The following is a 25299-nucleotide window of genomic DNA, read 5'->3' as shown; positions in this document are numbered from 1 at the left end:
AGAATAAAATATTTGGACACTATTTTATAGTCACTTTATGAATTGTAAAAGTTTTTATGCATCTATTGAATTTTTTATATGAATCTGGCCCTCAGGTCAAAAAGTGGTCATTGTGGATGAGCTAGAAGATAAAGAGTGTCTAGAAGGAGATACCATCGTCTTCAAGTGCCGAATCTGCCCAAGTGACTACACTGATGTTAAATGGTACCTGGATGAGACCTTACTCTACACTAATGATCTTAATGAAATCAAGATGATGCCTGGTGGCTACCACACTCTTACCTTCAAACAACTTGCACGTAAAGACACTGGCACCATCTCCTTTGAGGCTGGGGACAAAAGATCATACGCGTCACTACTAGTCAGGGGTAACTATTATAAATCATGACACTTGACAAGAAGCGTGTGGCATATAAGCACATGAAATGGTGAATTGCTGTTAATAATGCTCATAAGAAGGCTTTTTGAGATGAAACTAGTCAATATATCTTTTACTGCTTTGATATCATAAATAGATGTTATATATAATTTCTTATATATAATGTTATATAAAATATACACTTTTGAGGTTTAGAACAAAAAAGGAGTTTTAAGGAGGTTTATGTGTAAACATTTTTTTGTCTTGAGGTTGTCTATCATAAAACCAAAAATGTGAAACATAAGAAAATACAATGCAGATTAGAATATTGTTCAACATAAATCTGAGATATGTCTTTGTAATACAACCTCTTTGAACAGAGAGACGCCCCACGATAACTAAAGCATTGGAGGACACAGAAGCAATTGAAGGAGGAAGTCTGATGCTGTTATGCAAGACCTCAAAGCCATGTCACATTGTTTGGTACAAAGATGGCTGTTTAGTCTGGAATTCCTCAAAGTACTTAGTGAGTCGATCTGGAAATGAGGCCAGGCTGGCCATCCGTGATGTGAAAGACAGCGATGCAGGGGTGTACGAGTGCGATGCAGGATCGGTCAGCAGTAAAGCCACTTTGACTGTTAAAGGTATTTCAGATGTCTCTTTTCCAAAATCTACCATGTAGGAAGTTTTAGTTTTACTACTTTTACTAAAATTACACCATCTTTATGTTTGTTTCACATTAGTCATTCCTGCTGAGTTTACAAAAGCGCTTCAGAACCAGGAGGTCAAAGAGGGAGAGAGTGTGACGCTGATGTGCAAATACTCTATACCCGGCGTCCAGTTTATTTGGCGCAAAGGACCCGAGACGCTAAAGTCTAGTGAGAAGTACCACATGAGGCAGAGGAAATCTTGCATTTCTCTTACAATACACAATCTGAAGCCGGAAGACTCTGGGAATTACATATGCATTTGCAGAGACCAAAAAACTATGGCTACAGTTATAGTCAATGGTACTGATTATACTATGAAAATGAGTTCATAACATTTGTCTTTGATAATCAGCTATTTTGTAGCTTCACTTGTACCATTCCTTCTTTTCCAGCGGTTCCTATATCATTTGTTAAAGAGCTCAAGAACCAAGAGATAGAGGAGGGTAAAAATGTGACATTACGCTGTGAGCTTTCTAAAGCTGGAATCCCTGTGGAATGGTTGAAAGATGAACAAACTCTCTGTCCTGGTGAGAAGTATCAGATGAGACACATAGTCACCATACTGGAGCTGGTAATCAGAAATCCAGTGCCTGAGGATAGTGGAACATACATGTGTGTGTGTGAAGATCAAAGGACCAAAGCCATTATCAAAATACGAAGTAAGACAAGATGTTGAATATGAAGACTTTGCTTTCTTCAGTGATCTGAATGCTAAAAATGGAGCTTATATATTATTTTATATTTCCTTAGCTCAACCCATCACGTTCAAACAGAAGTTAAGAAATCAAATTGCTGAGGTGGGAAACAGTATAATCTTACATTGTGAGGTATCCAAACCAGACACCCCTGTTGAATGGAGAAAGGGGAACAACCTGCTCAAGTCCGGAGAGAAGTACAAGATCAGGCAGAGAGGCTACATGCTAGAGCTGAAGATTTTCAATTTGACCCAAGAGGATAGTGGAGTCTATAGCTGTACAAGTGAAACTGCCCAGACATCAGCCAACATTACTGTTAGTGGTAAGCTAGTTCATTTCACAAGTCAATCATCCAAAATAAGGATTTTTAATTTTTTTTATACTTGCCCAATCAGGCCATATATACATATATATACAAGTGACTGTATAGTCAGATGGCCAGAAACAATTTCCGGCTGTTCGTTTGCCAAAGTAGAAAGAGCAAAAAAAAAAAAAAAAAAAAAAAAAGTACTTATTTGTTTCTTTTTGTTCTCTAGCTCAACCTGTCACTTTCAAAGAGAAGCTGAAAAACCTGGTAGCTGAGGAAGGGAAGATGATAACATTGCATTGTGAGCTTTCCAAAACTGGTGTCCCAGTAGAATGGTGGAATGGAGATGAGCTGCTCCAGCCTGGAGAGAAGTATAAGATGAGAGAACGAGACACATCAGTTGAGCTGATCATCTGTGAGGCCGTGCCTGAAGACAGTGGAGTCTACAGATGTGTCTGTGGAGACCAAAAGACCAAAGCTACAATTAAAATTGTTGGTAAGGTTTTGCTTCATTGAGTTTTTGTCATTAATACAAAATTGATGTTATTATAAAAACATGTATGGTGGTTGCCCAGGTGCTCCTGCAACTTTTAAACAAAATCTTAAGAACCAAGAAGCTCTGGAAGGGGAATCTATAACCTTACACTGTGAGCTCTCTAAAGTTGGAGTACCTGTGGAATGGTGGAGGGGAGATAAACCTCTCCTTCCAGGGCCACGGTACCAGACGAGGCTGAATGGAAGGACAGCTAAATTGGAAATAACTAATATTTTCCCTGAAGATGCTGGAATATACAGCTGTGTGACTGGAGGCCAAAAGACCACAGCTGAAGTGAAAGTCAAAGGTAGGGTTAAATGTTAAATATGTTAAATTCAATGCCACATTAAATTTAACAAAATATTCATGATTCTGAAGCTGAAAATACAGAAAAATATGAATATGTTTGCACTCTGTCATTGACTAGATACATTTAAAATAATGGAGGTCAAAGTTTGGGGTCAAACTTTTTAAATTGCAATAATATTTCACAATATTACAGTTTTTATTTTATTTATTTATTTATTTTTATCAAACAAAGCAAACTATGAGCATAAGAGACATTTTAGGGTATGCTCACACTTGGCAGTTTTGGTTTGATTAAAACTGACTCTAGTGCGATTGCTCTGTTAGTGCGGTTTTTGAATATGTGTGAATGCTGCCATTTGAACACCGGTGCACACCAAACAAGTGGACCAAACCCCTGAAAAGGGCCGCTTCCGAACAAACTCTGGTGCAGTTCAACTGAAATATGAACGCAACATGGACCAAAGACATATAAACAATTACACATTTTCAAGGTAAAAATACCATCTTACGTACGCACATATAACAAGCGCATTTAGCCCAACACACAGCATTGTTTTGGATTTTCAGTAGGTTCTGTCGCAAAACATACATTAAAAAGCCCTTTTTTTTATCTTTTGGTTCAGTGTTAAAAATTACAGTGTGAACGCTAAGCGAACCAGGACTTAATGTTTTTTTTGGGGGGGGTCTGGACCAAAAGAACCACGAGAACTGAACTACAAGTGTGAACACACCATAAATCTTACAGACCCAAACTTTTAAACAATGGTATATATATCATATGATTTCTGCCTGTGAGGTAATGGTTCATATTAAAAGACCAAAAATGACAATATTTTCTCAGCTCTTCCAATTACATTCAAGCGAGAGCTTCAGAACCAGGTGTCTATAGAGGGTGAGAGTGCAGTATTTACTTGTGAGCTTTCAAAGCCTGGTGCTCCAGTCGAATGGAGGAAAGGTAGAGTAATTCTGAAAGCCGGAGCCAAATATCACCTGAAACTGGAGGGACGATTAACCAAACTGGTGATAAATAACCTTGTTGAGGGTGATGCAGGAAATTACACCTGCAAAACCAAAGATTCACAATCAACAGCCGAATTGATGGTTCAAGGTAATATCCAAATTACTGCTGAATTTTTGACATGATGGTTTTCATATGCATTTCATTTTCATGACCATGTGACTTTTTTTTATAGCACTGAGTGATCAAGTTCTTCCATTTCATTTAAAATGTCCATTTCCTTCACAGCTACTATTGTCCATAGTCAGGTTTGATGCCATATTGAATTTAACAAGCATGAAATCGAGGCTGTGAGGGATGGACTTACAGTCTTTACATTTTCAAGCACTGTATAAAGGCCCTAGATCATGTAATTTTCACAACTTTTTAAAACTGTTTTATGGCGTTTTTCTGAAAGACGTGTCAGCTGAACAATCAGTATGTTGTTAAACAGCAGTACAATTCATTAAACGCACTATACTTCTATCCTTCACAGCCTTGCTTTCATTCCTGTCTAAAATTATATATGGCTCTACCCTGATTAAGGTCTATAGAATGCTGTCATGGCATTACATAAGCCCACTGCTCAGGTTAAATTAATCTCTCAACAGTGATATAAATCACTGTTAGATTTTCATTACATTATGATTTTAAATCATACCCTCTAATTACACTCCATATTTGACATCAGAAGAGTCTTGTTATAGAAATCCCTTCATATATTATTGGTTGATTAAAACTGTTACGTAGAAGTGTAGCTTTTATCTTGATCTTGCCCAATTTGTTACAGCATGAGTTGGTTATGAAGCGATAAAATGAACCCCAATAAATTGCATTTATTTAGGACTTTACCTGATAATTATTAAAGTTCATTGAGCACAATGAAAGTGTCCACTGGTAAGTTTTTGGTTATACTTCGGTGGGAAGGCACAATATTTACACATTTGAAGATCCTATAACTTTCAATACGTGAATACAGGCTTTCTCAATTCTTGGCTTTCTGAAGGACTCCCTGCTACCTTTAAAGCATCTCTGAAGAACCAGGAAGCTCAGGAGGGGAACAGTGTCACTTTGCACTGTGAACTTTCTAAGGCAGGAGTTCGAGTAGAGTGGTGGAAAGGAGAAGAAATGCTCAAGACTGGAGAAAAATATCAATTGAGACACAAAGAAGCAAAAGCAGAACTGCTAATAAGGAAGGCACAACCAGAAGACAGTGGAGTTTATCGCTGTGTATGCGGAGATCAAAAGACTGAAGCCACCATCAAAGTTAATGGTATGAATGTGTTCCAGGAAGTTTTCAAATGCAAGTTCCTGTAATTGAGCATTAGCCAAATTTTGCTAAAAATAAGCTATGAAAATTTTTTATAAGACACATTATCAGATATGCAACATCTGCTTTGTATAGCTCTCCCCATCACTTTCAAACAAGAACTTATGAATCAAGAGGGTGAAGAGGGGAACAACATCACTTTGCGCTGTGAACTCTCAAAAGCCAGTGCTGATGTGGAGTGGTTGAAGGGAGAGGAAGTCCTTAAGCCTGGAGAAAAATACCAGATGAGACAAATTTCAACTAAAATGGAGCTTGTTATCAGGAAAGCCGTACCTGAAGACAGTGGAGTCTACTTTTGTGTATGCCCCGATCAGACATCCAAAGCAACGGTTAAAATCAACGGTATGAAATTCAAGCAAGCGATTAAATAATTGTCAAATATATTCTACTTAGGTGACACAATATATATTTACAATTTCTTAGCTCTCCCAGTCACATTCAAACAAAACTTGAGAAATCAAGAAGTGGTGGAGGGCAACACTGTTGCTTTGCGTTGCGAGCTTTCCAAACCGGGCGCTGCGGTGAAATGGTGGAAGGGTGAAGAGATGCTGGAAGTTGGAGAAAAGTACCAGATGAGGACCGAGGGAAGGATTGCTGAACTACTCATCAAGAATGTCAATTCTGAAGATGTCGGCTCCTACAGCTGCACTATGGGAAAGGAAAAGACGACAGCAGAAGTCAAAGTCAAGGGTACGCTCTACTACTGCAAGACCAAATATTGATTGATTACTCTCTTCGAATCATTCTCAAACTTAACTTGAACACATTTTTCATGGTTTTCATAGCTCTACCCGTCACTTTTAAACGAGAACTCCAAAACGAAGTAACTAAAGAAGGTGGGCAAGCTGTGTTAAGATGTGAGCTCTCCAAACCTGGCACTCAAGTCGACTGGAGAAAGGGAAGAGTTATTCTCAAACCCAATGACAAGTATGAAATGAAGCAAGAGGGAACATTCACCAAACTGGTCATACGTAATGTTGAAGCAAGTGATGCTGGGAGCTATTCATGTAAAACCAAGGATTCTGAGTCAACTGCTGAGCTAACCGTTAAGGGTAAGGCATGCAGACTTTTTGCAGAGGCGTCTTGGCACATTTTGGGCTTTTTTGGCTTGCTGTTATGATTTTTTTTATTGCTTCTTGTGCTGTAGTCTTCTGCTTCGCTGTGCTTTGAGGGCCTGCATGGTTTTGTTGTGAAATAATCAGGCATATGTCTTTTGGTTGACGCTTCCAGTTCCACCTATCACTTTTAAAGTCAAGTTGAAAAATCAGGAAGTTGAGGAAGAAAATACACTCGTATTACACTGTGAGCTCTCAAAAGCTGGATGTCCTGTTGAATGGAGAAAGGGGGAAGAGCTCCTCAGGTCTGGGTATAAGTATCAGATCAAGGATTGTGATGTTACAAGGCAGCTGATCATCATGAAAGCCATACCTGAAGACAGTGGAGTCTACAGTTGCATTTGTGGGGAGCAGAAGACCAAAGCCACGGTCAGAGTGTTTGGTATGGATGAAGGTTTTAAAGAAAATTGAGCTTTTATTATCGCTTGAGCTCACTATGAGCTAACATGCTAATGTGCTACTCTTCAGCCACGCCAGTAACGTTCAAACAAAACCTGAAGAACCAAGAGGCTCCTGAAGGAGGTGTTGTTATTCTGCATTGTGAGTTGTCCAAGGCTGGGGTACCAGTAACATGGTTGAGAGGTGACGAGGAGCTTAGCAATGGAACTAAATACAAGATCAAGCAGGAGGGATTGGTTGCCGAATTACACATTAAAAACGTCCTTCCTGTGGATGTTGGGGAATACAGCTGCATTGTTGGAGACCAGAAGACAACAGCTGAAGTTAATGTTAGGGGTAGGTCCAGTGGCACTTTAATGACCTTCTCATTGAGTTCACACAGGGTTGTTCTAAATTTTGAATAATAATTCCGCCAAATCAAAATTTTAAACAAAGAAATCATGCATAGAATAGTTTTGTCTTTGCATACATGCTAACATTGTGTCTATACCAATTATCTTGACAACATTTTTACAGTGCTGTAAACACTATGATACCCAGGGCTGGAAATGAGTGTGTCCGCCTCGGTTGAAATCGTGTTTGGTTTAGATCGCGTTTCGGTTGAAATCAAAAATCATCGCAGTGGGGGTAGGGGGATATGTACACTACCTTTCAAAAGCTTCAGTAAGATGCATTAAATTCAACAAAAGTGCCAGTAAAGGCATTTATTGTTACAAAAGCTTTCTATTTCAAATAAATGTTCTTTTGAACTTTGTAATTATTAAAGAATCCTGGAAAAAAAAAAATACTGTTTTCACAAAAATATTAAGCAGCACAACTGTTTTCAAAATTGATAATAATAGGAAATGTTTCTTGAGCACCAGATCAGCAAATTAGAATGATTTGTGAAGGAGCATGTGACACTGAAGACTGGAGCAATGGCTCCAGTTGTAAAAATATTTCACTATATTACTGTACTTTAATGTTTTACTGTATTTTTGATAAATGCAGCCTTAGTGAGCCTAAGACAGTTCTTTCAAAAACATTTAAAAAATCTTACTGACCCCAAACTTTTGAATGGTAATGTACTGTATGTATATTCCAGTTGAATAGAATCTGGTTATCTAAAACTGCCCTAGAATGATGGAAAAAACATTTCAAATCTCCTCATTCGTCTCCTCATTTATGGACCCCCAACTGCATCTCGGCCATTTCCACCACTGTTGATACCCTCATGATCCTTTCATCAACCCTGTATGATACCCTTCATGAATCACAGGGTCATACACGCATCATTTCATATCATAAGCTCTACCAATAAACATTTTCTACCAATAAACAATTTCTAATTTGCAAAATACTCTAAATACTTTTGAGCTGTTGTTGAGATTATACTTCTCCTCACACCTCTCACAGCTGCTGCCTCTGTGTTCTTTGAGAAAGAGCTTGAGAGTCAAGAAGCAATAGAAGGGGAATCTGTCCTGTTTAGTTGTTTACTCTCTAGTGACAATGCTCCAGTGACCTGGAGAAAAGATGCAAATCAGATCACACAGGGTGGGCGATACACCCTCCACCGTAAAGGTGCCACTCAGGAGCTCGAAATCAGGAAACTGAGAGTGGAGGACGCTGGCGTGTACACATGCAGCGTCAGAGGCAAGAAGACCTCTGCAACCCTCCGAGTGATAGGTACAGTAAATCATAACAAGCCTACATAATTTTAACAATAAAATTAAGTTGAACTACAAGGACTCCTGTGCATTCCTTTATTTGGTTAATGTTTCCTTTACAGAGCGTGTGAGGATTGTGAAAGGACTGCGTGACTTGACGGTTACTGCAGGCGAGAGCGCCCGCTTTGTGTGTGAGCTTTCTCACGAGAACGTCCTTGATGGGGTTTGGTGGCTTGGTTCCAATGTACTGCAGGAGAATGAGATGAATCAGATGAGTATCTGTGGCAAAGAACACCAACTGGTGCTCACTATGACCACACCTGAAGAGTCAGGTGTTGTGTCCTTTGTGGTGGGAAATGAAAAGACTTCTGCTCATCTGCGCGTAAACAGCAAACCTAAAGGTGAGTGTAAAGGGAGTTGCACACTGCGCAGCGCAGCGTCAACTCACAGGCAGTGGCGTAGCCACGGGGGGGCCTGAGGGGGCCTAGGCCCCCTCATTAACATGCAGGCCCCCCCAGATTTCTGAGCGATTTTTTATTTTTTTTATGTTGATTTGTTACGCTGATGCATATGCTGCGTGGTAAAATGCAACAGCTGTTTTTAGACTTATTGGTTTGATTATTTCACGTGTTGCGCGTAGCTTCTGCTGTTATTATCTTTGCGCGTGAGAGTTCGTTATTATGCGGTGGAAGGCAATGTGAAGCGGCACCCGAGGCTTCCCGTTTCCAGGACGCGCATCTCAATGCAGTGAAATCCAATAAAAAGTCGTTAGAGAATCAAGAACCTCTGACTGCAGCGCACACTGCTTTCTTCTCGTAATTACAGTTAATTTGAGGCAGTTTTCGTGGCGTTATTTGCTCTCGCCCAGATATTGCGTGGGCGGCTGTTCGTTACATTTGTAAATCAAACATGCTTTTTCTCTAGAATTGCCTTCTCTCCTGGATTTAATGTTGCTAGAAGCTATTAACCATCAAACTTACATAACTGACTGTTAAAACAACACCTATAAATTGTACAATTGTACATGTACAAATGATATCATTTTCAAACTTAGCCTACTTTAGTCAGCAGCTATCTAGATATTTTTATTATCTATTCAATATATATTTTTTACGTTTTACGTTGTATATTTAAAGTTAAGTGCTTATTGTAGCCTAAATGCTTACTGAATTATTATATTTAGCGAACAACATACTGATCATCAAATAGTGCAATATCAGCATGAGTGTAATCAAAATGGTTATGAGTCTGGATAATCTGTATTTTTTAGAATAGAAATAACGGGTTTTCCACGATTCAAAAAGCAAATTACACAATCAAACAAAACAAATTGTAGGGATAATTTACTTTAGGTTCTGACAAAATGTTTTATTGTTTAAAATTAATTTATAAATGGATTATGGTCTGGTCTATGTATCCCTGCCTCTGCTGTATTATTTTTTATCCCTGGTGAGGATAAAAAATATATCCCTTCCGGGTGATGCTAGCCTACTCCACAAACCACCTAAAGAGCATATAAAATACCAAAAATAAAAATCGTTTTTTTTAAAACATTGCCAAGCCAAGCATTTATATAGAACTGTCTCTTTACGACACAACAAACGGGATACTTTTCAGAGGCGCATTCCGACTTCGCCTCAGCACCAGGCGCAAGTCAAATGAGCGCGGAAAAGGTGCAGGTGACGACGAGGTAGCTTCAGTTGAACAACAGTGAACTGCGGTCAGATGAGATGATGTCAGGCTATGTCGGTAAAATTTAAAAAAAATAACATGACTGTCCAATCAGCCGTTATACTGTGCTCGTGGCGCGCACTCAAGAATTTCATGCGCAAATGCGCCGGCGCGCGCTGCATAATTACTTTATTATAGCTAAAATAAAGCGCAATAGATACTACGAGCAATGACCGTCGTTTGAAAATGAAATTGCCAAACATGCGATTAAAGCTGCCTCAAAACTGTGCATGCATGCATGTATTTGTTGACGTTGTTTTAAAGCTATTGTTATCCAATTTGTTGGTCTTAACGTCTTAAAAATGCACATATGTACACCAAGGAAATCTAAATTTTCTCGGGGGAGCATACCCCCGTACCCCCCTAGCAAACTACATTTTATGACCACGGTAATTATGAAACCCTACGTACATGTTCTATAAATTATATCTAATGAAATCTGAGGTAAACATGTATTTCTACAAATGTGCGCACTTTGAGAGTTAAAGTTTGTATGTTTATGCACTGTGATCAAAAACAAATGGGACCAAACGCGATTGAATGTAATGGTTTGTGTCTCGTTATTCTAACTCTTATAACTACGATTGATTTTGCATTTCTTTTAGAAATTAAGAATTATTAGTGTCATTGTAGTCATTATTAGTGTCATATATATATATATATATATATATATATATATATATATATATATATATATATATATATATATATATATATAGCGGCCCCCTCATTTTTAGATGGGCCCCCCCAAAAATAAAATTCTGGCTACGCCACTGCTCACAGGTATCGCACACCGGCCGCGCACATTATATACGCGCAAGCTCAATTTTGACTCGACTCCTGATAGAAGAGCTGCACAATGGGAGTGTTTTACGTCAACAGGGAAACATTACATGCCTATGCTTTAATATTTCGCACTGAGGTTAGTGTACATGGAAAAATGGCACAACAAAGCAAAAGGAAAGAAAATGCTACGTTTATTATACTCACTATTATTATACGCGTCCGGTGTGCGACCCCCTTAAGGATCCTCATTGCAAACAGTTTCATTTAATTCTATTATTAAACAGCAGACATACAGTATTGATATAGAAAAGTATTGTATACCAAATGCATTGTATTCTTTCAACTTCATATTGTAAAGTGCATTCTCTCTATAGTTTTCATTGAGGAAAACCTGAAAGATATGACCATTTTTGAGGGAGATTCTGCCACCCTGTGCTGTGTGACTTCTGACACCTGCACACCTGTAACCTGGAAACGAAATAATGTAACTCTGCTCCCTGGGGAAAAGTATGAACCTCTGAAACACGGGAAACGTAATATTCTTCTAATTCACAAAGTCAGAAAAGAGGATGCTGGGAATTACATGTGCGATACAGGAGACATGCAGAGTAGTGCTACTCTTGCAGTCAAAGGTAGGAACTGCCTGAAAGACATTTGTTCCAACTATAAAGACTATACAATTCTAACTATATATATATATATATATATATATATATATATATATATATATATATATATATATATATATAGATAGATATAGATATATATAGATAGATATATATATATATAGATAGATATATATATATATATAGATAGATATATATATATATATAGATAGATAGATAGATAGATAGATAGATAGATAGATAGATAGATTATAAAATGTTTTTATGCTATAAGATGTTTTTAAACCCTATGTATCACCATTTAAACATGTTATACATATTTTAATAAAAACATTAAAAATCATTTATTATTATATTAATAATAATAATAAAATTTGATACACTTAACAGTATTTAAAAACTGAATTAATTGATCAATTTTTGTATGCATTTACATATTTTTAAAATGTGATTTATTTACATTTTTATTTTTTAATTAATAAATTAATAATTCTTAATTTTTATTTTAATTGGCACTCCTAGTCCACCATATTTCAGAGATGGAATTTGTTATGGTAGATTTACCTGTTGAAATGTTTATTAGGTAACACTTTAGAATAAGGTTTCATTTGTTAACATGAACTAAAAAAATTTTAAATAAAAATTGTGTATGTTAACATTAATGAACTGTGAACTAACATGAACAATGAACTATTTATTTTTATTAACTAACATTAACAAAGGTTAATAAATGCTGTAAAAATATCTTTCTCATAGTTCGTTATCTAATGCATTAACTAATGTTAACAAATAAATCCTTAGTGTAAAATTTTACTTATTCAACTTGACTCTGTACAAATCGGTATACAAAGTGTATTTGTGCAATATTTATTGGAAATGGCCCATGTATGTAAGGGCTCTTGGCTTTCTACATTTCAGAGCGTCCTTTGTTTTTCTGCGGGGAGCTCCAAAACCAAGAAGCAGAAGAGGGTGAGACTACTTTCTTGTGCTGTGAGTTGTCTCAACCTGGAGTTGCAGTTGAGTGGAAGAAGGGAGCAATTCTGCTTAGACCGGGTAACAAATATGAGATGAAGCAGGATGGATGTGAGCTACAGCTACAGATCAATGACCTCACAAGTCAGGACAGTGGAGCCTACAGGTGTTGTGCCGATGACATTGAGACGAGGGCCAGTATTACTGTGAAAGGTGTGAACCCAAATAATTGCTTGTCTGTTTATATTTTATTTGATGTTGAGAATTTAATCTATGCATGAACTGAATGTCAATAAATGGGTGAAAATATTCATTGGTACTTCATAAGATACATTTATTTTAACATTTATTTAACATTTATTTTTACCACTGTTTCTTCTCCTCTTATACCAAAGAGCGCCCTTTGTATTTCCGTGAAGAGCTTCAAAACCAAGAAGCAGAAGAAGGTGAAACAGCTTTCTTGTGCTGTGAGCTCTCTAAACCTGGAGTACCAGTACAGTGGAAGAAGGGGGCAATACTCCTGAAAAATGGACAGAAGTATGAAATGATGCAAGAGGGCAATGAAGTACAACTTCAGATTCACGACCTCACAAGTCAAGACAGTGGCATCTACAGATGCTGTGCTGGCAACCTAGAAACACGGGCTAATATTATTGTCAAAGGTAGGTATGCACAGTATACCATAACAGTTATGGTTTATATTTAAATGTACCAGTATCAGTTGATATTGAATATCTATATTTATGCTGTATTTAAAAGATTAAAAGAGTTTCCTGCAAAGTAAGTTAACATCAATTTGCCCTTCCTTTTCAGAGCAACCTCTTTTCTTCTGTGAGGAACTCCATAACCAGGAGGCAGAGGAGGGTGAGACAGCCTTCCTTTGCTGTGAGCTCTCTAAACCTGGAGTTGAAGTGCAGTGGAAGAAGGGGGCAATACGACTGAGACCAGGAAACAAATATGAGATGAAACAAGATGGCTGCAAAGCACAGCTACAGATCCATGACCTGACACGTCAGGATAGTGGCACATACAAGTGCTGCTCTGGAAACCTGGTTACCACAGCATCAATTGTAGTCAAAGGTGAGAACCGTGAGAGTAGAGTATCATAATATGGTTTTGTGAAAAAAGAATTTGTCCCCTTATGATTTTCTGTATTTTTAGACTGAATGTCATCAGCTCTTTGATCAAAACCTATGAATGCATAGGTCAAGTGACCCTTCATGGACAAAAATCACAATAATAAAATATGTATTTAAAAAATGAAAACAAAATGAAATACATACTGTATTTATATTTGCTTTCAGAACAACCTTTGTACTTCATCAAGATGCTTGAGTGTCAAGAAGCAGAGGAAGGGGAAACTGCCTTTCTTTGCTGCGAGCTTTCAAAAACTGGGGCTGTTGTAAATTGGAAGAAGGGATCTGTGCTCCTAAAACCTGGAAGAAAGTATAAAATAAGTCAGAATGCTGGTGAACTGCAGCTTCATATCCATGAGCTCACAAGCCAGGACAGTGGTGTATACACATGCTGTGTTGGTAGTCTAGTGACCTCAGCATCTCTGGAAGTGAAAGGTATAGTATATTCAATGTAGATGAGTTGTTAGAATACACATTATTTAAAATTAACATTATATTTTCTGCATTCAGAACAACCTCTGTATTTCTGTGAGGAGCTCCAAAGACAAGAAATAGAAGAAGGTGAGACTGCCATACTGAGCTGTGAGATCTCTAAAACTGGAGTGGAAGTGCAGTGGAAGAAGGGAATGCTGTTGCTTCGACCAGGAAACAAATATGAGATGAAGCAGGATGGCTGTAATTTACAGCTTCTAATACATGAGGTGAACAGTCAGGACAGTGGCATCTACAAATGCTGTGCTGGTAGCTTGGTGACCACAGCATCTCTTGATGTGAAAGGTGTGTATTATTATGTAATGACATTTTTAAAATGTCAGTTGGATACTATTATTGAATTATTTTTTATTTTCCCTCACTAGAACATCCATTGTTCTTTTCTGAGGAGCTCCAAAACCAAGAAGTAGAGGAGGGTAACACAGTCATATTGCGCTGTGAGCTCTCTAAACCTGGAGATTCAGTGCAGTGGAAGAAGGGAGCAGTGATACTTAAGCCTAGTGAAAAATGTGAGATTAAACAGGATGGCCGTCAACTACAGCTTCAGATTCATGAAATAACAGCTCAGGACAGTGGGGCCTACAAATGTTGTGCTGGTAGTCTGGTCACAACTGCTTCTCTTTTGGTGAAAGGTAAGTCAATGGTTCTCAACCAGAGGGCTGGGCCCACTAGGGGGCCTCAACAAACTTCTAAGGGGGCCTCAAGATGACTTAAATAATTTAAAATTAAACAAAGCAAGTATTAAAATAAGGTAACCCTTATGGAAAGAAAATATATTTCCCTACAGTGTTGGTTTTAAAACAGTGTAGCTTTTCCAGTAGTTAACTAAATTTTCCAGCAAGTAGCGCTGTAGCGCGACCAAAAGCTACAAGCTACATTGCGTTTTGTGTTCTGACGAGCCTAATTCATTCATAAAGCAGCACAGCGTCTTCAGATCACGAACTCAAATCTTGCATTACCGCCATCTATTGTTATATAAAGCATCTTGCGGCTTTATCAGTTGAGTTCATCAGCAGTTCATTGAGAAGAGATCGCCTGATGATTATGTAAAGGACAGGAGTGGGTTCACAGATCTCCCCCTATATCAATATTAAGCAAAACACATGACATAACACTTAATTATAACAGTTACTCTCCTTTAACAGTCAAAAGCAAAGCATGCTGGGAACTAGACATCTGTTGTAACCACTGATTGCAACTCATTCCATTAATGTGTGCATATGTGTGTACAATACATTCACATTTATATGGGAACATGAATGTGCAATATATGTACACAATAAAGGATAAAACTTGTAAAGCTATTTATAAATATTTTATATGTATCAATATATAGCCATACATGGTCAATGCATATTGCAGTATATTGAAAAAATATAAGCACTAGTTTCCCATATATGGATATGTATCATGTAATATAATATATATTTTGCAGTATATTCCCATATATTTTTGTTCCATAAGAGAAAACAACTAAATATCAAGATTATTTTTCTAACAAATATACATCTTTCTTGTGTGGGGAGGGGGTTCAAAAAGGTTGAGATCCACTCAGGAACGTGAATATTTCAAATGCCATTTTTCTACATTTTGATCTTTGACATCAAATTTCCTTCATTAATCCGTCCATTTTTTGATGAGCATGTAAAGGCATATATGTTTTTGTTTTCCCTCTTCAGAAAAGCCATTGTTCTTCTCTGAGGAACTACAAAACCAACAAGGAGAGGAGGGTAACACAGTCATATTTTGCTGTGAGCTCTCTAAACCTGGAGATTCAGTGCAGTGGAAAAAGGGAACAGTGCTTTTAAAGCCTAGTAAAAAATATGAGATAAAACAGGATGGCTGTCAACTACAGCTTCAGATCCATGAGTTAACAGCTCAGGACAGTGGGACTTACAAATGTTGTGCTGGAAGCCTGGTCACAACTGCTTCTCTTGTGGTGAAAGGTATGTCAGTGGTTCTCAACAAACTTCCAAGGGGGCCTCAAAATTTAAAATAAGATAAAACATGTAGGCCTATTAAAATGAGCTAAAACAACTAAAAATCTTTCTTAGTATTTGGTTGTTGTTTTTTTATAGCAAATATACATCTTTCTAGTTATGCCAAGCTCTAAAATAATTTGTGTGGGTGGGTGGGTGTAATGAGGGGTGGTCAAAAAAGTTAACATCCACAGAGGAAAGTGAATATTTCACATGCCATTTTTCATTTGACATAAGAATTAATTCAGTAATGTTCATGTGTCTATTTGTTTTTTGATGAACATGTAAAGGCATATATGTTTTTGTTTTCCCTCTCCAGAAAAACCATTGTTCTTCTCTGAGGAGCTCCAAAACCAACAAGCAGAAGAGGGCAAGACCACAATATTATGCTGCGAGCTCTCTAAACCTGGAGTTTCTGTTCAGTGGAAGAAAGGAACAGTGCTTTTGAGGCCAAGTAAAAAATATGAGATGAAACAGGATGGTCGTCAACTACAGCTTCAAATTCATGAGTTAACAGCTCAGGACAGTGGGCCCTACAAATGTTATGCTGGAAGCCTGGTCACAAGTGCTTCTCTTGTGGTAAAAGGTAAGTCAATTATTCAAATGCCATTTTCCTACATTTTGATCTTTAACATACAAATGAATTTGGAAATAATTAACCCTGCAAACAAGCCTGCACTGGCCCTGTACAGGCCCACTTAGGGCTAGCGTAAGGGCTCCCAGCGCAGGGCACCTGAGAATTTACTCATTGGCAAAATCTTGGCTCTTTAGCGCTGGCCCTGCATGGGCAGCCTTCACATAGCCTCCAGGAATCCCTCACTGGGCCCACACAGGGCCCGCACTATTAATCTACAACAATAAATCTGGCAGCACAGGGTGCCACACATTTATCATTAATGAAAATAACGGTTAATGATTGTTAAAAAAGAAATGGTCAATGACTGGAAGGGCATCTGCCACGCAAATATTTCCTTAATCATAGTCTGTAAAATATAAACCTATTTGATTCTAAGCATTACATGATGATTGAATCATCTATAAGTAATCAACTTCATAACCAGAATTACACACAGTTATAGCAGCCAGAGAACAACTGATGCTGAAAAGTCAAGGGTCAAAAGCCCAACTAAAGCAAATGCTCACCTCCATAACAGTGACTTCAAAATGTACTATTTTCAATTAAACATCAACATCTCAAAGTTTTGTATGAAAGAAATAGTCAAACTGGATTGTAATAAGTAAAGATGCTGAGATCTAGACAGATTTGTTGGTGTTTAATGTTCTGTTGCTGCTGGTCATGTGACATTGTTTTCATCTAATTTAAATAAGGAGATTTTTTATTTTTTTTTACTGCCAGTCATTTGACCGTTATATCATCTAACTATTTTGTTATTGTATTAATTAAAGATAATTTTTTGTAATTTTACATACATTTGTAGGTAATTTAAGAAAACAGAAAATACATAAAAATACAGCCAAACAGAGCATGGGAAATGAAAGTGGGCTGCCTACACAAAACCTGCATGGGCCCAATGGTACAAAAGTTGCTCTGGGCCTGTTTATGTTTGGTGTGGGCTGACCCTAGCCCACTGTGCCCACAAGCCAGCCTGGGCCTTGCAGGGGCATGTTTGCAGGGAATCTGTTCATGTGTCCAGTTTTGTTTTGTTTTTTTTTGGACATGTAAATATGTATACGTATTCTTTTTTCCCTCTTCAGAACAGCCATTGTTCTTCTCAGAGGAGCTCCAAAACCAAGAAGCAGAGGAGGACAAGACAGCAATATTATCCTGTGAGCTCTCTAAACCTGGAGATTCAGTGCAGTGGAAGAAGGGAGCAGTGATACTTAAGCCTAGTAAAAAATATGAGATTAAACAGGATGGACGTCAACTACAGCTTCATATCCATGAAATAACAGCTCAGGACAGTGGGACTTACAAATGTTGTGCTGGTAGCCTGGTCACAACTGCTTCTCTTGTCATAAAAGGTAAGTGAATTATTCAAATGGCATTTTTCTATATTTTGAACTTTGACATAGGAATTAATTAATGAATCTGTTCATGTGTCTATTTGTTTTTTGATGAACATGTAAAGACAAGTTTTTGTTTTCCCTCTCCAGAAAAGCCATTATTCTTCTCTGAGGAGCTCCAAAACCAACAAGCAGAGGAGGGTAACACAGTCATATTTTGCTGTGAGCTCTCTAAACCTGAAGTTTCAGTGCAGTGGAAGAAAGGAACAGTGCTTTTGAAGCCTAGTAAAAAATATGAGATGAAACAGGATGGTCGTCAACTACAGCTTTATATACATGAACTTACGGTTCAGGACAGTGGGACTTACAAATGTTTTGCTGGAAGCCTGGTCACAACTGCTTCTCTTGTGGTGAAAGGTAAGTAAATAATTTTACCCACATTTTGACCTTTAACATACACATACATTTTGAAATAATTAATAAATTCATGTGACCTTTTTTTTTTGTACATGTTAAGATACATATTCTTGTTTTCCCTCTCTAGAACAGCCATTGTTCTTCTCTGAGGAGCTCCAAAACCAAGCAGCAGAGGAGGGCAAGTTAGCAATATTATGCTGCGAGCTCTCTAAACCTGGAGTTACTGTTCAGTGGAAGAAAGGAACAGTGCTTTTGAAGCCAAGTAAAAAATATGAGATAAAACAGGATGGCCGTCAACTACAGCTTTATATACATGAACTTACAGCTCAGGACAGTGGGACTTACAAATGTTGTGCTGGGAGCCTGCTGACTACTTGCTCTGTTACTGTGAAAGGTTTGGAATGTATTTTGGAGAAACTTCTGAATTTCTTAATACTCTTTCCATGTACTACTCTGATAACATTGCTTGGTATTGAACCAGCATATTCTGATAATTCATTAAGAGCATGTTTTGTGAATAAAGCCACAAATTTAATAAGCATAAAATGTATTGGTAACTCCTTACAATAAGGTTTCATTAGCTAACATTAGTTAACTACTTTAGTTAATGTGAACTAAAAATGAACAATACTTCTACAGCATTTATTTCAACATTTACAAATACATTATTAAAATCAAAAGTATCTGTTAAGATTAATTAATGCACTGTGAACTAACATGAACAAACAATGAACAACTGTATTTTTATTGACTAACATTAAAAGAAAATTACTAAATACTGTAACAGAAGTATTGCTCATTGTTAGTTCATGCTAGTTAATACATTAACTAACTAATGTTAACAAATGAGACCTTATTGTAAAGTGTTACCAGTGTATTTTTAATTTCCCATGTCCAGAGCAACCTATATTTTTCTGCAAGAACCTCAAAAGCCTTGAAGCTGAGGAAGGTGAGGTGACCACCCTGACCTGTGAGCTTTCTAAACCTGGAGTTGCAGTGCAGTGGAAGAAGGGAACAGTGTTGCTAAAACCTGGAAACAAGTATGAGATGAAACAAGATGGTTGTCTACTGCAGCTTCAGATATGTGACCTGAAAATTGAAGATAGTGGCTCTTATAAATGTTTTGCTGGTAGCATGGTGACGACTGCTTCTCTCATAGTAAAGGGTAAGGGAATTAATTTAAATGTCGTTTTCCATCTTTCTTTCTTTTTCTTTTTTTTATAGAGGAATCAATTCATTAATCTGTTTATGTTTCCATTAACATTTTTGTTTTCCCTCTCTAGAACATCCTTTATTCTTCTCTGAGGAGCTCCAAAACCAAGAAGTAGAGGAAGGTAAGACAGTCATATTGCACTGTGAGCTCTCTAAACCTGGAGATTCAGTGCAGTGGAAGAAGGGAGCAGTGATACTTAAGCCTAGTAAAAAATATGAGATGAAACAGGATGGCCGTCAACTACAGCTTTATATCCATGAAGTCACAGCTCAGGACAGTGGGGCCTACAAATGTTGTGCTGGTAGCCTGGTGACTAATGGTTCAATTAAAGTGAAAGGTACAGAGCTTATTTTAGTAAAACATCTGCAGTTTCTAATGCTTTCTCCATGTAGAACTTCACATTGAATAACCCAAACTTAATTTTTACATCTGCATGTACAGAGCAACCTATATACTTCTGCAAAATCCTTCAAAGCATTGAAGCTGAGGAAGGTGAAAAAGCGCTCTTGACCTGTGAGCTCTCTAAACCTGGAGTTTCTGTGCAGTGGAAAAAGGGAACAGTGTTGCTAGAACCAGGAAACAAGTATGAGATGAAACAAGATGGCTCTAAATTACACCTTCAAATCCATGATCTAACATGTCTGGACAGTGGTATCTACAAATGCTGTGCTGCTAGGATGGAGACAACAGCTTCTCTTGTTATAAAAGGTACATTTATTCCCATATTTTAACAGTAAGTAATTAAACATAATTAAAAATTAAATAAATAAGTAATGTTGCATTTCTATTATTTATACCAGAAGCTTCCCCTAGAAGTAATGATATCCCTCAACCCCCACTGAGATTAAAAGGGAAAAACATCATAGAAGAAACACACAGTGGTCTAGTGCATAAGAAACAGGCTGTGATCATTGACGAACCAGACATCTCTATCTTAGAGCCATCAGAGGTTCACTTCCAGGATCTCTGTGAGAAACTGACAGATGACCAGGATGCCAAGAGGAAAACATTGGTGAGACAAAAGGGAGAAGATGTGAGTTCCAAAATGGTTAACGTGTCTACTCGCACCATGGAAGAACCTGAAATTACTTCTCTTACAACCGATGCACCTGAAGAACAAAGAAAAAAAGTGGTGGACACTGGTTCCAAAGAGGTTACTAAGATTTCTATGGACCAGCACAATGAAAAGATGTCAGGGCAAGTTCAGAAGAAAACTCCAAGCATAGATACAAATGAACAGAGCAAGGAACCACCCAGAAACGTTCCTCAGCCTCCACCACGGTCAAAGAGTAAAGCCACACATCAAGATGTTTCTCTCCAAGACCAGTACAGTGTTTTTGAAGCAAACAACCAGAATGTTAAAGATACAACTGTTGACAAGAAGGGAAAGAAACAAGATGCCATGGAGCTGACGATGAAGACCAAAGAGGCATCAAAACATCCTGACTTAACACTTTCTCTCTCCAAGGAGAAGGTTTCCCAGCCACATGTTGAAATCCAAAGGCAACCCTATGTTTTGGAAGCAAAGAACCAAGATATGGACATAAAACAAACTGTGGATACCACTTTAAAGATATCACATTATGGCTTAGATCAACCAGTCTTCAAAGCACCTCAAGAACAACCATGTAATTTAGAGGAAAGGAATGAATGTTTTAAAATGGAATCGACTGTAAATAAGGAATTAAAGAAAGAGCCAATTGTGGACACCATCTTTAAGCCATCAGAAGTTGATGAATATCCCAACCATACGAATGAAAAGAAGGAACCGAAAAAGAAATCATTGGATATATATGAAAAGCACAAGAAGCGAAATGTCCAATCTGAATTGGGACCAGAAATTGAAAAGGTTCAATCCAAGGATGAACATCATGGAAAAATAATGAAGAATGTCAAAGAAAAAGCACCAAATATTGCCATTACAGACCAGAAACCCAAAGAGCAAATAAGTCTTGTACAGAAAACCACAACATTGAGCATTAGGGATGTGCAGGATTCACTGGAAGGTGAAACAAATTTACTACACATTGATAGTGGAGAACTGAAAAATGTCAAGCAGGTTGTGGATGAACATCATGGAAAAGTACCAAAGCATGTTACTGAAAAAGCTACAAATACTGCCACTGCAAGTCAGAAATTCAAAGAAGAAATCATTTCTGCAGAGAAAGCTACATCAATGTCTGTTAGGGATGTGCAGAGAGATTCACAGGTAGGTGAACCGAATTTACCAGATATTGATAGTGGAGATCTGAAAAATGTCAAGCAAGTCATGGAAGAACATCATGGAAAAATACCAAAACATGTTAAAGGAAAAGCAACAACTGTTGCCATTACAAGCCAGAAATTCAAAGAAGAAATAATTCCTGCCGAGAAAACCACAACAATATCTGTTAGGGATGTGCAGAGAGATTCGCAGGTAGCTGAATCAAATTTACCAGAAATTGATAGTGGAGATCTGAAAAATGTCAAGCAGGTTGTGGAAGAACATACCAGAAAAATACCAAAGAATGTTACAGGAAAAGCAACAAATATTGGCATTACAAGTCAGAAATTCAAAGAAGAAAAAATTCCTGCAGAGAAAGCTACAACAGTGTCCTTTAAGGATGTGCAGAAGGTCTTACCCAAAATTGAACCAAACTTACCACACATAGATAATGGAGATCAGAAAGATGTGATGCAGGTCGTTATAAAAGTAGATGTTTCTGGGGAATCTGTAACTCAACCTGAGGAGATCACAAGTGTGGATACTGAAAAACAGAAGAGTCCTCAAGTTGAGCATGATAATGTCGACACTCCTGGTATAGACATAGATTTTAAGGATGAGCCAGAGATGCGTGAGGCTGCCATTAAGATACAAGCAGCTTTCAAAGGTTACAAAATTAGGAAAGACATGCGTCTTGTCTTCAAAGAAGTGTTCAAGAACCAGAATCTTGATCTTGGTGGCACTGCATTCCTGGAGTGTGTTGTGGAAGGTAAAATCGACACTATGCGCTGGCTTAAAGATGGAGTAGATCTGAGGTCTGGGAAAAAGTACAAAATCACCCATAATGCAGATGGTAGGTGTATTCTGGAAATTTCCAGGGTTACAAACAAAGATGCTGGAATCTACACATGTGAAGTTGCAAACAAGTTTGGAGCAATTAGCTACAATGGGAATGTGACTGTGGGTAAACCTCAGAAGTCCTCACAAACAGTCCAGACTGCACAAACACCAGGTACAGAAATTGTCTCTGAGAAAGAGATTGTTCCTGTCCTAAACACTGAAGAGGAGTCGTTGAGACTCGTCTATGACCTACCGGCAGATGACACCTACAGCAAGATCCAGGAGAAAAGGAGAAGTCTAGTTTCAGTCAGCTCCAGTGAGTTGCTGTATATCAGGCTCATTCAAAATGTTTATCATTCTAGATAATAGTAGCAATAGTAGGATACACTGATATTAAAGGTGCCCTCGAATGAAAAATTTAATTTATCTTGGCATAGTTAAATAACAAGAGTTCAGTACATGGAAATGACATACAGTGAATCTCAAACACCATTGTTTCCTCCTCCTTATATAAATCTAATTTGTTTAAAAGACCTCCGAAGAACAGGCGAATCTCAACATACCACCGACTGTTACGTAACAGTTGGGGTGTACACCCCAATATTTGCATATGCCAGCCCATGTTCCCAACATTATGAAAGGAATTAGACAAGGGCAGCCAGTATTAACATCTGGATGTGCACAGCCACATCATCAGACTAGGTAAGCAAGCAAGGACAACAGCGATAAATAGCAGATGGAGCAATAATAACTGACATGATCCATGATATCATGATATTTTTAGTGATATCTGTAAATTGTCTTTCTAAATGTTTCGTTAGCATGTTGCTAATGTACTGTTAAATGTGGTTAAAGTTACCATCGTTTCTTACTGTATTCACGGAGACAAGAGCTGTCGCTATTTTCATTTTTAAACACTTGCAGTCTGTATAATTCATAAACACAACATCATTCTTTATAAATCTCTCCAACAGTGTAGCATTAGCCATTAGCCACGGAGCATAGCCTCAAATTCATTCAAAATCAAATGTAAACAATATAACAGTATACAATACTCACATAATCTGATGCATGCATGCCGCATGCATGACGAACGCTTTGTAAAGATCCATTTGAGGGTTATATTAGCTGTGTAAACTTTGTTTAGGCACTGTTTAAGGCAAGCGTGAGCAGTGGGCGGAGAGCACGAGATTTAAAGGGGCCGCATAAATCGGCTCATATTTAATGATGCCCCAAAATAGGCAGTTAAAAAAATTAATTAAAAAAAATCTTTGGGGTATTTTGAGCTGAAACTTCACAGACACATTCAGGGGACACCTTAGACTTATATTACATCTTGTAAAAAAACGTTCGATGGCACCTTTTAAATTCTAGCTGAGACCAATCAAAGTATAATTATTTCATATTATGTAATGAAAATGAAGGCATGACAGCACTATAATTTACAGTATAAAAAAATAATTTCAGATTTACAAAAAAAGTTTTTCTTAAAGATTAACTAAGTAGTGTTAGATGACTGCAAAAGTAATATTAACATAAAAAAAGCCGATAAAGTCTTTAATATCTGCAGATAACCGATATATGTATACATCAGTAGTAGCTGAACTTGCTTCTTGCAATTCTGTCCCCTTTCTAGTATCCTGTTACTCAGATTATGACACAGCCCCTGATGTTGAGACAGAATACCAATCTAGGTAAGTTTAACACTGTAAAGACCTTTCAAGTACTCTTAATCATAAAGACAGATGGCAACTTAGAAGCATTTTCGTTTTTTTCTGTACTTTGGCATAATACTTTGCAATGTATTTAATATGTTCTCAAACAGGAGAAAAGAAGCAGAGAAGTCAAAACATGAGGCTCGTACTACTCAGACTTCTGAAGAAGAAAGAAGTGTTAGTTTACAACCCCTAAAGACTACAGACCAGCTGAAAGGGAAAGGTCAGTTCTATTGGTGCTGCAATATGCTTGGTTTGTTTGTTAGTCCAGAGATAATAAAATAATATGCACTCAAGAGCATTTTAAGAAGCGTACTCTTCAGTATTGTTGCATTTGTATTTGGCTAGGTTGCGATTCACTGAGTCACACACCGTCTCCCAAACGCATACATTCCTACAAGTCCTCTTCAAATAATGAGTCATTCTCTGAGTCAGATGGAGATGATGACAGAGGAGAGGTATTAACTCAGTCTCTTAATAATAAACTGACAATAATAATAATAATAATAAACTTAAAGTAAATAAATAGATGTATATAAACACTGATATACAGTACATTCTGCAGATATTTGATATTTATGTGGCCAAAACCGATTGCCATCCTCTTGGAGGAAACAAAGAAGCTTTTGTACTAAAGGAAAGCCAGTTTGTGGAGGTCTTGGACTCATCCCATCCCGTGAGGTGGCTTGTCCGCACAAAGCCAACCAAGATCACACCATCCCGTCAGGGCTGGGTGTCCCCGGCGTACCTAGAAAAGAAGACAAAGGTGAGTGAATGTGTGTGTGTGTGTGTGTGTGTGTGTGTGTATATAGTTGAAATAGAA

General features: G+C 37.7%; 1 protein-coding gene across 1 annotated transcript in view; it reads left to right on the top strand.

Moving 5' to 3' along the window:
- Positions 1 to 25299, top strand: part of obscna (obscurin, cytoskeletal calmodulin and titin-interacting RhoGEF a) — a 48781-nt gene that overhangs the window by 7029 nt on the left and 16453 nt on the right. The window contains exons 11-46 of the mRNA XM_067395615.1: positions 96 to 368; positions 739 to 1002; positions 1102 to 1368; positions 1461 to 1727; positions 1819 to 2085; positions 2300 to 2566; positions 2646 to 2912; positions 3756 to 4022; positions 4918 to 5184; positions 5317 to 5583; positions 5665 to 5931; positions 6027 to 6293; positions 6472 to 6738; positions 6825 to 7091; positions 8151 to 8420; positions 8524 to 8802; positions 11293 to 11550; positions 12463 to 12729; positions 12912 to 13178; positions 13330 to 13596; positions 13821 to 14087; positions 14163 to 14429; positions 14510 to 14776; positions 15824 to 16090; positions 16443 to 16709; positions 17840 to 18106; positions 18239 to 18505; positions 18633 to 18899; positions 19404 to 19670; positions 19789 to 20055; positions 20160 to 20426; positions 20519 to 23077; positions 24398 to 24455; positions 24587 to 24699; positions 24825 to 24934; positions 25042 to 25242. Of these exons, the coding sequence (XP_067251716.1) occupies positions 96 to 368; positions 739 to 1002; positions 1102 to 1368; positions 1461 to 1727; positions 1819 to 2085; positions 2300 to 2566; positions 2646 to 2912; positions 3756 to 4022; positions 4918 to 5184; positions 5317 to 5583; positions 5665 to 5931; positions 6027 to 6293; positions 6472 to 6738; positions 6825 to 7091; positions 8151 to 8420; positions 8524 to 8802; positions 11293 to 11550; positions 12463 to 12729; positions 12912 to 13178; positions 13330 to 13596; positions 13821 to 14087; positions 14163 to 14429; positions 14510 to 14776; positions 15824 to 16090; positions 16443 to 16709; positions 17840 to 18106; positions 18239 to 18505; positions 18633 to 18899; positions 19404 to 19670; positions 19789 to 20055; positions 20160 to 20426; positions 20519 to 23077; positions 24398 to 24455; positions 24587 to 24699; positions 24825 to 24934; positions 25042 to 25242 (11327 nt within the window). The remainder of the gene's footprint in view (positions 1 to 95; positions 369 to 738; positions 1003 to 1101; positions 1369 to 1460; positions 1728 to 1818; positions 2086 to 2299; positions 2567 to 2645; positions 2913 to 3755; positions 4023 to 4917; positions 5185 to 5316; positions 5584 to 5664; positions 5932 to 6026; positions 6294 to 6471; positions 6739 to 6824; positions 7092 to 8150; positions 8421 to 8523; positions 8803 to 11292; positions 11551 to 12462; positions 12730 to 12911; positions 13179 to 13329; positions 13597 to 13820; positions 14088 to 14162; positions 14430 to 14509; positions 14777 to 15823; positions 16091 to 16442; positions 16710 to 17839; positions 18107 to 18238; positions 18506 to 18632; positions 18900 to 19403; positions 19671 to 19788; positions 20056 to 20159; positions 20427 to 20518; positions 23078 to 24397; positions 24456 to 24586; positions 24700 to 24824; positions 24935 to 25041; positions 25243 to 25299) is intronic.

This window comes from Chanodichthys erythropterus, chromosome 9 (genome assembly GCF_024489055.1).
Source record: "Chanodichthys erythropterus isolate Z2021 chromosome 9, ASM2448905v1, whole genome shotgun sequence".
NCBI classification, from domain to species: Eukaryota; Metazoa; Chordata; class Actinopteri; order Cypriniformes; family Xenocyprididae; genus Chanodichthys; species Chanodichthys erythropterus.
This window is presented reverse-complemented; position numbering and strand designations above follow the sequence as displayed.